This window comes from Leucoraja erinacea, chromosome 2, assembly GCF_028641065.1.
Source record: "Leucoraja erinacea ecotype New England chromosome 2, Leri_hhj_1, whole genome shotgun sequence".
Taxonomy (NCBI): Eukaryota; Metazoa; Chordata; class Chondrichthyes; order Rajiformes; family Rajidae; genus Leucoraja; species Leucoraja erinaceus.
The window spans coordinates 63,324,338-63,337,751 of record NC_073378.1 but is presented as its reverse complement, the minus strand read 5'-3'; the positions used below and the strand labels follow the sequence as shown (position 1 = coordinate 63,337,751).

The 13,414-nt window shown below is 41.5% G+C and overlaps 1 protein-coding gene across 6 annotated transcripts in view; it reads left to right on the top strand.

Moving 5' to 3' along the window:
- The window catches only part of LOC129710817 (regulation of nuclear pre-mRNA domain-containing protein 1A-like), a 66,815-nt gene that overhangs the window by 28,062 nt on the left and 25,339 nt on the right, over window positions 1-13,414 (top strand). For 5 of the 6 annotated variants that reach the window (XR_008725735.1, XR_008725739.1, XM_055658075.1 and 2 more), the window contains exons 5-6: window positions 9,224-9,350; window positions 9,463-9,638. Coding sequence is in view for 4 of the 6 variants with exons in the window: in XM_055658075.1 (XP_055514050.1) it covers window positions 9,224-9,350; window positions 9,463-9,638 (303 nt within the window). In the remaining 2 variants the exon portion in view is untranslated. Of the gene's footprint in view, window positions 1-9,223; window positions 9,351-9,462; window positions 9,639-9,776; window positions 9,942-13,414 lie in introns of those variants that run through there. The other variant, XM_055658085.1, reaches the window with a different exon arrangement.

The window sequence follows — 13,414 nt, the reverse complement described above, 5'->3', positions numbered from 1 at the left end:
GTAACTCAGCGGGACAGGCAGCATCCCTGGAGAGAAGGAATGGGTGACGTTTCGGGTCGGGATCCTTCTGCAAACAGAGATGCTGCCTGTCCTACCGAGTTACTCCAGCATTTTGTGCTATCTGAGCTTACGTTTCTCAGTTTGCACAATTGACAGTAGATGTTGCTTTTATGGAGTTTTTATCCATCAAAAATTAATCAGTCTATACCCAAAACTATGTTTATAATAAGAGGAGTCGAGTATAGGAGCAAAGAGGTCCTCCTGCAGTTGTTCAGGGCTCTAGTGAGACCACACCTGGAGTATTGTGTGCAGTTTTGGTCCCCTAATTTGAGGAAGGACATTCTTGCTATTGAGGGAGTGCAGCGTAGGTTTATAAGGTTAATTCCCAGGATGGCGGGACTGTCATATGCTGAGAGAATGGAGCGGCTGGCTGGGCTTATACACTCTGGAGTTTAGAAGGATGAGAGGGAATCTTATTGAAACATATAAGATTGTTAAGGGTTTGGACACGCTAGAGGCAGGAAACATATTCCCGATGTTGGGGGAGTCCTGAACCAGGGGCCACAGTTTAAGAATAAGGGGTAAGTCATTTAGAACGGAGACGAGGAAGCACTTTCTCTCACAGAGAATTGTGAGTCCGGTTCTCTGGATACTTTCAAGAGAGAGCTAGATAGGGCTCTTAAAGATAGCTGAGTCGGGGGATATGGGGAGAAAGCAGGAACGCGGTCCTGATTGGGGATGATCAGCCATGATCACATTGAATGGCGGTGCTGGCTCGATGGGCCGAATGGCCTACTCCTGCACCTATTGTCTATTGTCAATTGTCTATTGTTTAGGTCCGCTGCTATTTCTAAATTGCCAAAACACTAATTAAATGCAAACACATGCCTGAAGCTTCCACAAGCTGCGTGTGGGAGGCACCTCTGCACTCAGCGTGTTGCTGCCAATTTGAGTAGATTTTGTTCTGTTGATGGCGAAGCCGTGGATCCAGTTCAATGGTGCGTAATTGTCAGTTGCAGAGGGATCTGCAGAGACCCATTTCCGAGAGCTTTGTAACCATTTTGCAGGGAATGATGGTGTTGAATGTTGGGATGCAGTCAGTGAACAACAGTCTGGCATATGTGTTTTTATTGCACAAGTGGTTCAGTGCAGAGTGGAGAGCTAGTGTGATCATATCCTCTGTTAGTGCCACCGGTCGGTAGTCATTGAGGCATGTCACCTTGGGAACAGGTATTGTTGATGATCTTTTAAAGTAGGTGGGAACCTCAAACTTCTGTAATGGAAGGTTGAAGATCTCCAGCCAGGTTTTAAGAATAGGACCAGGTGTACTATCAGGTTTAGGTGCTTTAAAGGGTTTGTCCCCCCGAAGGATCTTCTGACATCTGCCTCTGTGTCTGAGATTGTAATGCCATCATGGGCTATGGGGGCCTGGGAGGGCACATCAGTATTCTCCCTATCAAAGCGTGTGTACAATGCATTGAGCCCATCTGGGAGTGGCCCATTACTATTGCTTGAGCTACCTCCTGCTTTCTTCTTCCACCTCATCCTCCAATTTAGAGCAGAATTCTCTGTTAGCCTTTTTGATGGCCTTTTCAAGGTCAAATCCTTGGAGCTCGTGTGACTGAGATGATCTTTATAGAGATGTATAAAATCATGAGGGGAATGCATAGTAATATTTCTCCAGAAAGGGGGAATCAAGAACCAGGGGACAGGTTTAAGGTGATAGAAGATAAACTTAATAGGAACCTGAGGAGCTACTTGTTCCACACAGAAGGTGGTAGGTATATTAAACGAACTGCTAGATGAGGTTGATGAGGCAGATACTATAACAGCATTTAAAAATCATTGTAATTTTTGATAACTATCTTTGCTGTCTATGAAAGCACCCACTTTAGTGTCATCTGCAAACTCACTAATCATGCTTAGTATATTTTCATCCAAATCGTATATATAAACCTCAAACGTCAAATGCCTTGCTGAAGTCCATATAGGCAATGTCCATGGCTTTGCCCCGTCTAAGTCTTTGGCACTGAGCAGTCCCATTGGGAAAGTTAAAATGACCCACTAAAACAACGCTGTTGCTTTGGCATCGTTTGATAATCTGTCTGTATGTCGGTTCCTCTGTTGTTAAAATAAAGCACACAAAATCCTAGAGTAAATCAGCGGGTCAGGTAGCATCTCTGGAGAACATGGATAGGTGAAATGTTGGCTCTAGACCCTTTTTCAGACTGATTGTAGGCAAGGGGGGGTGGGGTGATATGGGGGGTTGTCGAAAGAAACAAGTTGTGTGACGAAAGGATTGAAGAGCTGTGAATTGTGAAGCCAGATGAAGAAATATGTGTGGAGGGAGGGGGGAGCACACATGGGACGGGTAAAATCTTAGTGCTTGCACCTTTCCCAGCTCCACGCTTTCCACCTCAGTGAACGAGCCTTCCAGTTTTCCGGAGTGCTGCCGTGACCATTGATCCTTGATCATAGCACAACTCTTCCACCTCCTTTGCCTCTCTCTCGTTGAATCATGTTGAATACCTCAAACATTGGAACATTGAGCTGTCGTCTGTCATGACTCTCCTGCAACCACATTTCCACAATGGCCACAAAATCATCAATCCAGGCTCCAGGTTTATCTGCTTTCTCCACAACACTCCTTGCATTGAAATAAACCTATACCAGCCGACTAGTGTCACCATATTCCTTCACCTCTCCCTGCCAGTCCTTCTTTTGAGACTTGTCCTTTGTTTTTGGGTAAGATAGTTGTGAATCCAAATTGCCAAGTCACCATGGATCATATGCATCTTAATCATCTGGATCAGCCTACCACATGGTTCTTTATCAAATTCCTTACCGAAATCAAATGAAGACAACATTCACTGCTCTACCATCATTAAATCATCGTCACTTGCTTAAGTAGATAGTAGTAAAGACGGTGTATGTCGGTATGCTTGATCTCATCATTTGGGGCATTGAGTATAAGAATCAAAGAAATGGTGCTGCCTAATAGGACTGTGGTTTAGCCACATTTGGAGTATTGTGTGCAGTTCTGGTCGCCCCATTACAGGAAACGTGAAGGCTTTGGAGAGTTAGAAGTGGTTTACCAGCATAATGCCAGGATTCGGAGGTTCTACCGATAAGGAGAGGTTGGAGTAACTTGGACTGTTATGTTCTGGAATGTCAGCTTTTGAAGAGAGACGAATTGAAGACTATGGAATTATGAGATACAGTGATAGGGTAGACAGTGAGAACCTTATCTCAGCGTGGAAATGTCAAAGAGTAGAGAGCATAGCATTACGGTGTTTGAAGGAGATGTGTGGGGCAATTTATTTTCATGCAGAGGGGTAGGTGCCTGAAACATGCTGCCAGCAGTGATGAAGGCTGATACAATAGTCATTTTTAAGACACCTTTTGATATGAACATAGAGTTGCAGGGGAAAGAGAAATATGAAATACGGCAGAGGGAAATTAGATTAATTTATCAGCATCCTGTTCCACACATACAGTGACTTGCAAAAGTATTCATACCCCTTGAACTTTTCTACATTTTGTCACATTACAACCACAAACGTAAATGTATTTTATTGGGATTTTATGTGATAGACCAACACAAAGTGGCCCATAATTGTGAAGTGGAAGGAAAATGATACATGGTTTTCAAATTTTTTTACAAATAATAAACTGAAAAGTGTGGTGTGCAAAAGTATTCAGCCACCCTGAGTCAATATTTTGTAGAACCACCTTTCGCTGCAATTACAGCTGAAAGTCTTTTGGGGTATGTCTCTACCAGCTTTGCACATCTAGAGACTGAAACCTTTGCCCATTCTTCTTTGCAAAATAGCTCAAGCTCAGTCAGATTGGATGCAGAGCGTCTGTGAACAGCAATTTTCAAGTCTTGCCAGAGATTCTCAATTAGATTTAGGTCTGGACTTTGACTGGGCCATTCTAACACATGAATATGCTTTGATCTAAACCATTCCATTGTAGCTCTGGCTGTATGTTTAGGGTTGTTGTCCTGCTGGAAGGTGAACCTCCGTCCCAGTCTCAAGTCTTTTGCAGACTCTAACAGATTTTCTTCCAAGATTGCCCTGTATTTGGCTTCATCCATCTTCCCATCAACTCTGACCAGCTTCCCTGTCCCTGCTGAAGAAAAGCATCCCCACAACATGATGCTTGTAGGGCCGAGATGGCCTGTTTCCATGCTGTAATTGTTATATGGTTATATGCTGCCACCACCATGTTTCACAGTGGGGATGGTGTGTTCAGGGTGATGTGCAGTGTTAGTTTTCCACCACACATAGCGTTTTGCATTTAGGCCAAAAACTTCAATTTTGGTCTCATCTGACCAGAGCACCTTCCTGCACATGTTTGCTGTGTCCCCCACATGGCTTGTGGCAAACTGCAAACGGGACTTCTTATGGCTTTTTTTCAACAATGGCTTTCTTGTTGCCACTCTTCCATAAAGGCCCGATTTGTGGAGTGCACGACTAATAGTTGTCCTGTGGACAGATTCTCCCACCTAAGCTGTGGATCTCTGCAGCTCCTCCAGAGTTACCATGGGCCTCTTGGCTGCTTCTCTGATCAATGCTCTCCTTGCCCGGCCTGTCCGTTTAGGTGGACGGCCATGTTTTGGTAGGTTTGCAGTTGTGCCATACTCTTTCCATTTTCGGATGATGGATTGAACAGTGCTCCGTGAGATGTTCAAAGCTTGAGATATTTTTTTATAACCTAACCCTGCTTTAAACTTCTCCACAACTTTATCCCTGACCTGTCTGGTGTGTTCCTTGGGCTTTATGATGCTGTTTGTTCACTAATGTTCTCTAACAAACCTCTGAGGCCTTCACAGAACAGCTGTATTTATACTGAGATTAGATTACACACAAGTGGACTCTATTTACTAATTAGGTGACTTCTGAAGGCAATTGGTTGCACTGGATTTTATTTAGGGGTATCAGAGTAAAGGGCGCTGAATACTTTTGCACGCCACACTTTTCAGCTTTTTATTTGTAAAAAAATTTGAAGACCATGTATCATTTTCCTTTCACTTCACAATTATGCGCCACTTTGTGTTGGTCTATCACATAAAATCCCAATAAAATACATTTACGTTTGTGGTTGCAACGTGACAAAATATGGAAAAGTTCAAGGGGTATGAATACTTTTGCAAGCCACTGTACATTGCTGGCCATAGGGCTGTTCCTGAGCTGTGCTGTACTATGTTCTAAGTTTGTAAAACATGACCAACTGCAGACAGACCTGCTGAGTAAGACCTAGGTCCCTAATTGGCCCATTCTCTTCCAAATGCTTGTAAATTCTACCCCCGAATAATCCTTTTCCAATATCTTCCCTACCACTTGTGAAGCTCACTCGCCACATTCCCTGGTTTATCTGTACTTCCCTACTTAAACAAAGGAGCAACAGTGGCTACTAGGGGAACAACACCTCTTATTCCACTTTGGAAGTCTCTAACACCAACACAACCCCCTCCTCCCACCATCAGCTATTTTCATTGGCCTCCCTTTCCTGGTTGCATTCATCCACCCCCGACACCATGCACATTTGATCCACAGACTCTCCTCCCACGCCCCTCTATCCACATGGTTCTAGTACCATCTGCCATACACCTCAGATGATAATGGGAACCATCACAGTAATCTGATCAGATTTCAGCTCTGGCAGCCTTTGTGTTCATTCAGCAGCTGTCTCCACATTCACTCACCCCTCCCCTCACCTGGCTCAATCTGCTTTTCTTTAATTTGTCGTCATCTATCAAGATTCATCCACCTGCCTCTGCCTCCCAACTCCAGCTTGCCCCAACCCCTCTCTGGCTCCGTCTGCCCATTATTCTTCAGACCCCTTCAGTCCACTGATCACCCATCAATCCCTACCTCACAACTCCCTATCTCCTCCGTATGCTGGCCACTCTCTCCATTCTTTGTCCTGACCAGTTTTACCCTGAAACACTGAGTCCTGGTGCACTCTTTGAGAAATCACTGAGAAATCCCCCCCCCCCCCCCCCCCCCCACAGATGCTTCTCAACTCACTGAATTACAGCACTTGCAGCCTCTTGTGTTTCCGATGTACTTTCTGCTTGGGAAGGCGTGAAGAGTGTCAAGGTGTGAAATGGGAAATCTGAATATTGTGCCGTGGTACAGGAACCCACTTAAGGGGAGAGGAGTGAGTATGAATATTGGGCAAGATTGTGGTTCATCGAACGTGATGCACTCATCATTCTTCCAGCTCACCCCCGAACTGTCCCTCTGGCTGAACTTCTTGTGACTCTAGGTTATTGACCATTTGAAAGCTGGCCATTGCAGTTGTATGTCCCCCACCCCCAAGGAATAACTAGTCCTCAGATGGGTAGTCCCGAGCCTTTTGAATGTCAGTTTCTTGTATGCCATTGATAACAAGGGGTGCATCAGCTCAGGACATTTCTTCTCTGCCCCCAGAATCGCAGCTGAGTTCTTTGGTGGAGCAGCAAGTTAGATGTTACTGGCATCTGATTTCCAATTGGTTTCTGACTTCTGCATTGCAATGCGTAGTCAGGTGCAGAAATCAGATGACTTCACAAGGAGGGCATTCCTGGGCCTGCCAAAGGTAAGTACACTTGGGCCATAGTAATGGTAGAGGATAAGTAAGTTGGAGAATAGATATTATTCTCGACAACAGTGGTTGAAAGACTCAACGAGATTCCAACATGGACATTGGATGATATCTTCAGGATTGTCATCTAAGTCAGTTACAAGCATTTGAAACAAAATGCGTGGACCAAAAGTATAGAGTCATCGAGTTTGACCTACCAGTCTTCATAAAGAAGTGATTGTAAGGCGAGAGGGGCAAAGTTTAAATGAGATGTGCAGGGCATTATTTATTTTTTTTTGCACCGGGAGTGGTGGGTGCGTGAAATACGCTGCCAGGAGGGTGGTGGTGTAGATTTTTTTTAATGCAACATGGAAACAGGGCCTTCGGCCCACTGAGTCTACGCTAATCATCGACCACCCAGTTGTGTCACTGTGCTGCCCTGAATCATCATCCTAATAGCAAAGCAAGCTATAAATAATCTACACAAAAATTTAGATGGATTGGTTAGTAAGTTTGCAAAGTGGAAAAATCAAATTAGAGGACAGAGGAAGAACGTATAAATATAATGTGCAGGGTAAACTTAGGCTATTTTTAGGCGACTGCCGGCGACTGTTATAGTCGTAGCAGGTCGCTGAAAAAACTGCGATTGGACCCCTCTTCGACATAAAATTTGAAATAGAATCATTACTTTAACAACAAAAAAACAAACAGAGTCAGCACCGGTGACAGCCTACGTTAACCTGGCGACAACTACGACTGCACCTACATCAGGAGAAGTCAAGCTACATTCATTGGCGTCAAACTCACTGTCACCGATTGTCCCCGAGCATTTTTGAACGTTGAAAATCCAGCGGTGACCAGAAAGACACTACGGCTCTTTGGGCAACTGAGTAGACTACTCACGACCATACAGGCGACACACCTGCGACCATGTGGCGACGGCCTAGTCGCCTGTAGTCGCCAAAAAGAATTGCCTAAGTGGGACAGGCCCTTTAGATTTTTTTTAAATATGGAGACCTGGAACGTGCTTCCGGGCGGGGGTGGAGGCAGGTATGATTGTGCAAAAGAGGCTTTTAGATAAGCATGTGGATGTCAACGGAATAGAAGGATCAGACATACGCAGAGAAGATCAGTTTAACTTTACATCATGCCCAGTGCAGACATTGTGGGCAGAAGGTCCTGGTGCTGTACAGCTGTATGTTTCTTCACAACCATCTTCCTTGAAAGCCATTGTATTCAAATTAATATTATTTAGCCACAGATAAATTGTTATCAATTTGAAATAGTTTTTGTATGTGAAGCATTGGATTTGAGGCTGTTACAAAACTTTCATTGTTGTTTCATAGGAAATACTTCCGGGGAATTGCTTTATATCCTTAAATTTGTTTCAGTCCCTCTAAGGTTTATTTCAAAGTTTAAAAGTTGAGAAAATATTAATTATTTGAATAGTTTTCCTCTGGGTTGAAGCATTGTGTTGGAATCTTAAAAGATAAATATGTAACCACATGTACTGGGCCACAGAATTTCCCAGCAGTGTACTGCAAGTTATTTCTTGACAACTGATGTATTATTCTCATTCACTAGAGAATTGAACTGTCATGCATCACAATGTTTATGAATGCAATCAACTTCTGCACGGTTCCATTTGCAAACGTAGCCAATGCTGTGTAAAACCACAGAAAATGTTAAAATAATTTCAAAATCCTGTTAGTATCTGAGATTTAGATAGATGCTGGGAAGGAAAAACCACAATTTGTAGCCATAGACTGTAGAGTAATGGGATGTTACTTTCCAAATACTCTGAGGTCCATTATTCCCTTCACCGCAATTTTAGACCTAAACAAGATATGCTGCCTACATACTAAAATGTGTTGGTGGTAATTTTGTGCCTAATGCATTTGTTTAATATCAGAATTTTAGATTAAAATAATATTGCTTTGTATATTATTTGCCAAAACCAATCAAACTTGATATTAGCAAATGCTCAATTACACATGAAGATTAACTACCTATGGCATATTTGTATCTATTTTGTGACTATTGCCATTTCTGATATGTCCAGCCTTGGAATTGTAAGGTTCATCACTCAGCAATGTTTACTGACTGATGCCATCAAATAAATGCTATAATCAGTGAAATTCAGTGAAGGAATAAAAAGATGTATTCAAACATGCTTAATGATATCACGTGGGATTATTTTCACTAAACTGATATTTCAGGTATATCCATTTTCACTGTATGTGCCACTCCCCATATGCCCCATCTTAAATTATCAAAAAATATTACACTAATATGACAATTGGCTGATATTTCTAACTTGTTGAGCACTTGTGATCAAGTAAACCTTGAATTTAGCCAGTACATTCATTACTCTCGTAGAGTTGTTAACACATTCTCTAAATCTTTTTGTTCTTTATACGTTGCAAAGTGTCCATATTGTTAACCTATAATCTAGTTGATGCAGAGTGTGACTTTCAATTTTATGTAACAATAAATGTATGCCAATCCCATCAATATTCCTCTGAACAAATATAAGTAGGTTTTCCACATCGAACTTTGGAAAAATGTGCTGTCAACAAAAAACAGCAGTCTGATTGATATTCTGGCAAGACTACCCTTCATTTCATTATTATTTTTTGTTTGGTTTCAGACTCAGGATCTAATTAAATCATTGCAAGAACTGGAAAATGCAGCTTCTGGTGATGCAGCTGTTCGTCAGAAGATTGCATCATTGCCACCGGAAGTTCAAGATGTTTCTCTATTAGACAAAATAACTGGTAAGTAGCAAAATTGTTAAGAATGTATAATTGCTTGCTTGGTTTTATCAAAAAGGACTAGTTCAAATTTCTCATGAGTATAATGATATGTTATTTATGATTTCTAATTTAGACAAAGACTCTGCAGACAGACTTTCAAAAACAGTTGATGAGGCCTGCATGCTCTTGGCAGACTACAATGGCAGATTGGCTGCAGAATTGGAAGATCGCAAGCAGTTGGCACGTATGCTGGCTGATTTCATCCGTAGTCAAAACGAAATCCTAACGGAGAAAGAACATAAACTGGAAGTGCGTAAATTCTTTTAACTTACTTTTTTTATTTTAAAGCCATCCACATTTTTAGAATGTTGGGGTAAGTACTTAAATGGTATTGCCTTTTTTGCTTCCATAGTTGACGTTATTAACTATCCATAGCTTCTGTTACAGATGGTGGGCGTGGATATGCCATTCATTGCTGGTCTTCAGTCTCTTGACAGTCTTCTGATTAAAGAAATAAACAAACCACAAAGAAACAGTATGTGTTGTGTTCTCATTTTGAGCAGGATAGCTCAGTACAGACCCTATTTTAATAATTAACACTTCTGGAGTCAAAACAAAGTTAGAGCCAAAGGAAAACTGCCTTTGTGGTTCTAAGGCCTGTTCATTTAACCAAGGTTCCAAAAGGGCATGATAACTTTCATTTTTCCTTGGAAGCTTTTCCCTGAAAAATACATCAAATCTTGATTTTGGGTTTTTTTTGCTCACAATCTTGTTTTCTCACAAAATTTGCAATCTAGTAAGATTGCTGATATAGAAAGCAAGATCGATTGGTAATGTTTTGGATGTGGATATGCAGGATGTGTTGGAACCATTTCAGGTCATTGGCATTAAGGTGCAGATCAGCCATGGTCTGATAGAAAGGCAGAGCAGGTTTGAAGAACTAAATGATCTACAATTCAAATATTCCACTATAAACCACCAATAGTTTGTAATGGGAAACACCTGACATCCATATTGTAAATGTAAAAACAAAGCAGCAAATACATCAATATGTATATAAATAATCAATATATTTATATAGATGCAAAATAAGATTAGAACTTTCTAATTTTAAAGTGAATTGCGTAATAATAGTCAGGGCAGTGACAGTGGCCAATAAACAATCTTGATACCTCTGGGGTAGTCATGCTATGGTCAGGCAAGTTTCTCTTCCTCATTTGCTCTTCAACTCATAAGTATGGACACCATATGAGACCTTATTTGAAATTGGCAGTGATGCTTTCCGACAGTCAGGTAGCCTGTCGACGCCCACCATCCAGGCTCGGGGGAATAGTGACCATTTAAGTGAGATGCCAGAGGACTGCTAATTGTGGATATTCCTGTAAATGGATCATTCACTAGAGGTATGAAAGTAATTGAAGAGCAAAGTATAAATCCTCATTGAATGGTCATGTTATACTCTTATGTTCATGAAAACTGTATGGTAATATAACTGTTTATTAACAGGGGAATGTGGTTGCGTGGTGCTATATAATTGGTTTGCTTCTGATACAATATTAATATTTTTAACCTTCAAGTCACGCATTTACAGAAATGTTAATTCTTCCTTTGCAGCAGTAAAAACAATGCACAAACATTGTTTTTCTACCTGGGTGCTCTGTGTTACCTTTGCTATAGCTTTTAGAGCATTCGAATTATTTCCTGTAGTGCATGCTGAGCGTCTGTAGGCATGGACAGATTGTATGGAAGGGCCTGTTTCTGTGCTGTATGACTGACTCCTGATTTTACAGGAAATCCATGCTCTTTGGCATTAAGCTAACATGTCGCCTGCCCGTTAAATGAGCATTGGAAACCTTGTGCATTGTTCGAAGAACAGTGTCATCTTCTCAATGCTCCAACCAACATTGTTCCCTCTTTCATCAAAAGTTAATTATTGACAGTATAGTTTGTGGACTGACTGCTTTTCCTTCCAGACTGATGGGTGCATAGTTTAGAATATCCTATTATTTCCTCAATTTTTGTTCCATTTCCAGTGTTTGAAATCTACCTGCAGTGTCACAGCAAGGTTAGGTAACTTTTACAGGATGAAAGCGGTATGAAGCAATTTTTTTAATAAGGTTGTTGGTTCATTACTACAGATTAAATTAATGAAGCAGTTACCTGGATTTTCTTGTACATACAATATTTGTATAAACAGCAGGTAGGATAACAAAATACATATTATGAAGCAGCAAAACCTGCCTCTCCAATGTCCAGATCTTACAAAAATGACAGTATTTGGTTTCTGATTTTGGAAGTTACCATTTAGCTTCAAATGTATCTATGTCCATTTGGCAAATAACCTGTGTCTGCAGGTTTATTAAAATTGCCAAGAGAGGGCGGCATAGTAACGCCATGAGTTACTGCCTTACAGTGCCAGAGTCCTGGGTTTGATCTGACTACGGGTGCTGTCTGTATGGAGTTTGTCTGTTCTCCCGTGACTGCGTGCGTTTTCCTGGGGTGCTCCAGTTTACCCCCCCACACTCCAAAGACGTTCAGATTTGTAAGTTAATTGGCTTTAGTATAAATTGTAATTTGTCCATAGCATGTAGGATACGGGGAATGCTGGTCAGTGTGGACTCGATGCACCGAAGGGCTTGTTTCTGTGTTGTATCTCCTAAAGCTTAAAACTAAAGATTAATATAATAAAATGAGAATCAAACCTCCACAGTCCTTCAGTAAAAGGAGACAATTAAACCAAACCTTGCATATTTTGTGGATTCTGGCCTGGATTCAGAAACTTCATGTACCGATTGGGGGTAATGTTTGCTACTATACAAAAACTTAATTTGCTGGAGGGCATGTAATTGGAGATGATTGGCAAAAGGGAATGGTGATTATGAAAATGTCTTTATACAGCACAGTATCATGACCTAGAATGCACTATTGTCACAAGTGGTGAGACATCTGTTTGTACCTTGACAGAGGCAATTGCACTAATATTCAGGGGGGGGAGGGGGGGGGGGATAATTTGCAGAACTGTAGGCTAGGTGAAAGGAAATAGGACTATTGGGATGGTCCTGTCATAGAAATTGTATGAATGTGATTTGCTGTATTGGTCCACTGTGCTGTAATTTATAAAGGAATAATTGGCGAAGATAGGAATACTTAGGCAACAATGTAGTCTGTGTATGAGTTACCTGATGTTTAATTCTTCACATACATTTAAGATAACCATATCTCCGATGGAAAGTTAAGAGGTCAAGAGACTTGAGCATAATTATCTAGGTTGATTTTTCAGTGTGTTATTGAATTTGTGCAAAAATTATGATGAGTGTTCTCCTTTAGATAAATGATGAACACCAAAATAATTTAAGATCTCTCAAGTGGATGCAGAAGATACTATGCATTATTCATAGAAGAGTAGGAGAGTTATGTGTTCTAGCCAATGTTTATTCCTCAACTACTGAAAATTGATTATTTGGCCTTGTGTATGGCGTGCACAGCCTAAAGTTGTAGGACCACTTGTTCTATTTGATCTTATTTGATTGTGCACACCAGGTTGATTGCTTGTGTCGAAACAGGGCGGACCATGTAAAGGTTGCAATCTCCCACCCCGGTTATCTGGTCAATATTGCAGAAGTGTTTGTGTGAACCTGGCTCATAATTCCCATATTACAACAATGACAACATTTGACAACAGTACTTGGCTTAAATCTTTTGAAAGTCCTGTGGTTCTTACAAAGTATCAGATGTCTATTCATCTGTTGGAAAAAATAGCAATACAATTCTGAGGTAGACAAAAATGCTGGAGAAACTCGGCTGGTGAGGCAGCGTCTATGGAGCGAAGGAAATAGGCAATGTTTCGGGTTGAGACCCTTCTTCAGATTGATGTGTGGGGGTGGGGAAGAAGAAGAAAGGAAGAGGCCGAGTCAGTGGGCTGAGTGGAGGAGAAAGCAGGGACTACCTGAAATTGGAGAAGTCAATGTTCATACCGCTGGGGTGTAAACTGCCCAAGCGAAATATGCTCCAATTTACGGTGGGCCTCACTCTGGCCATGGAGGAGGCCCAGGACAGAAAGTTCGGATTCGGAATGGGAGGGGGAG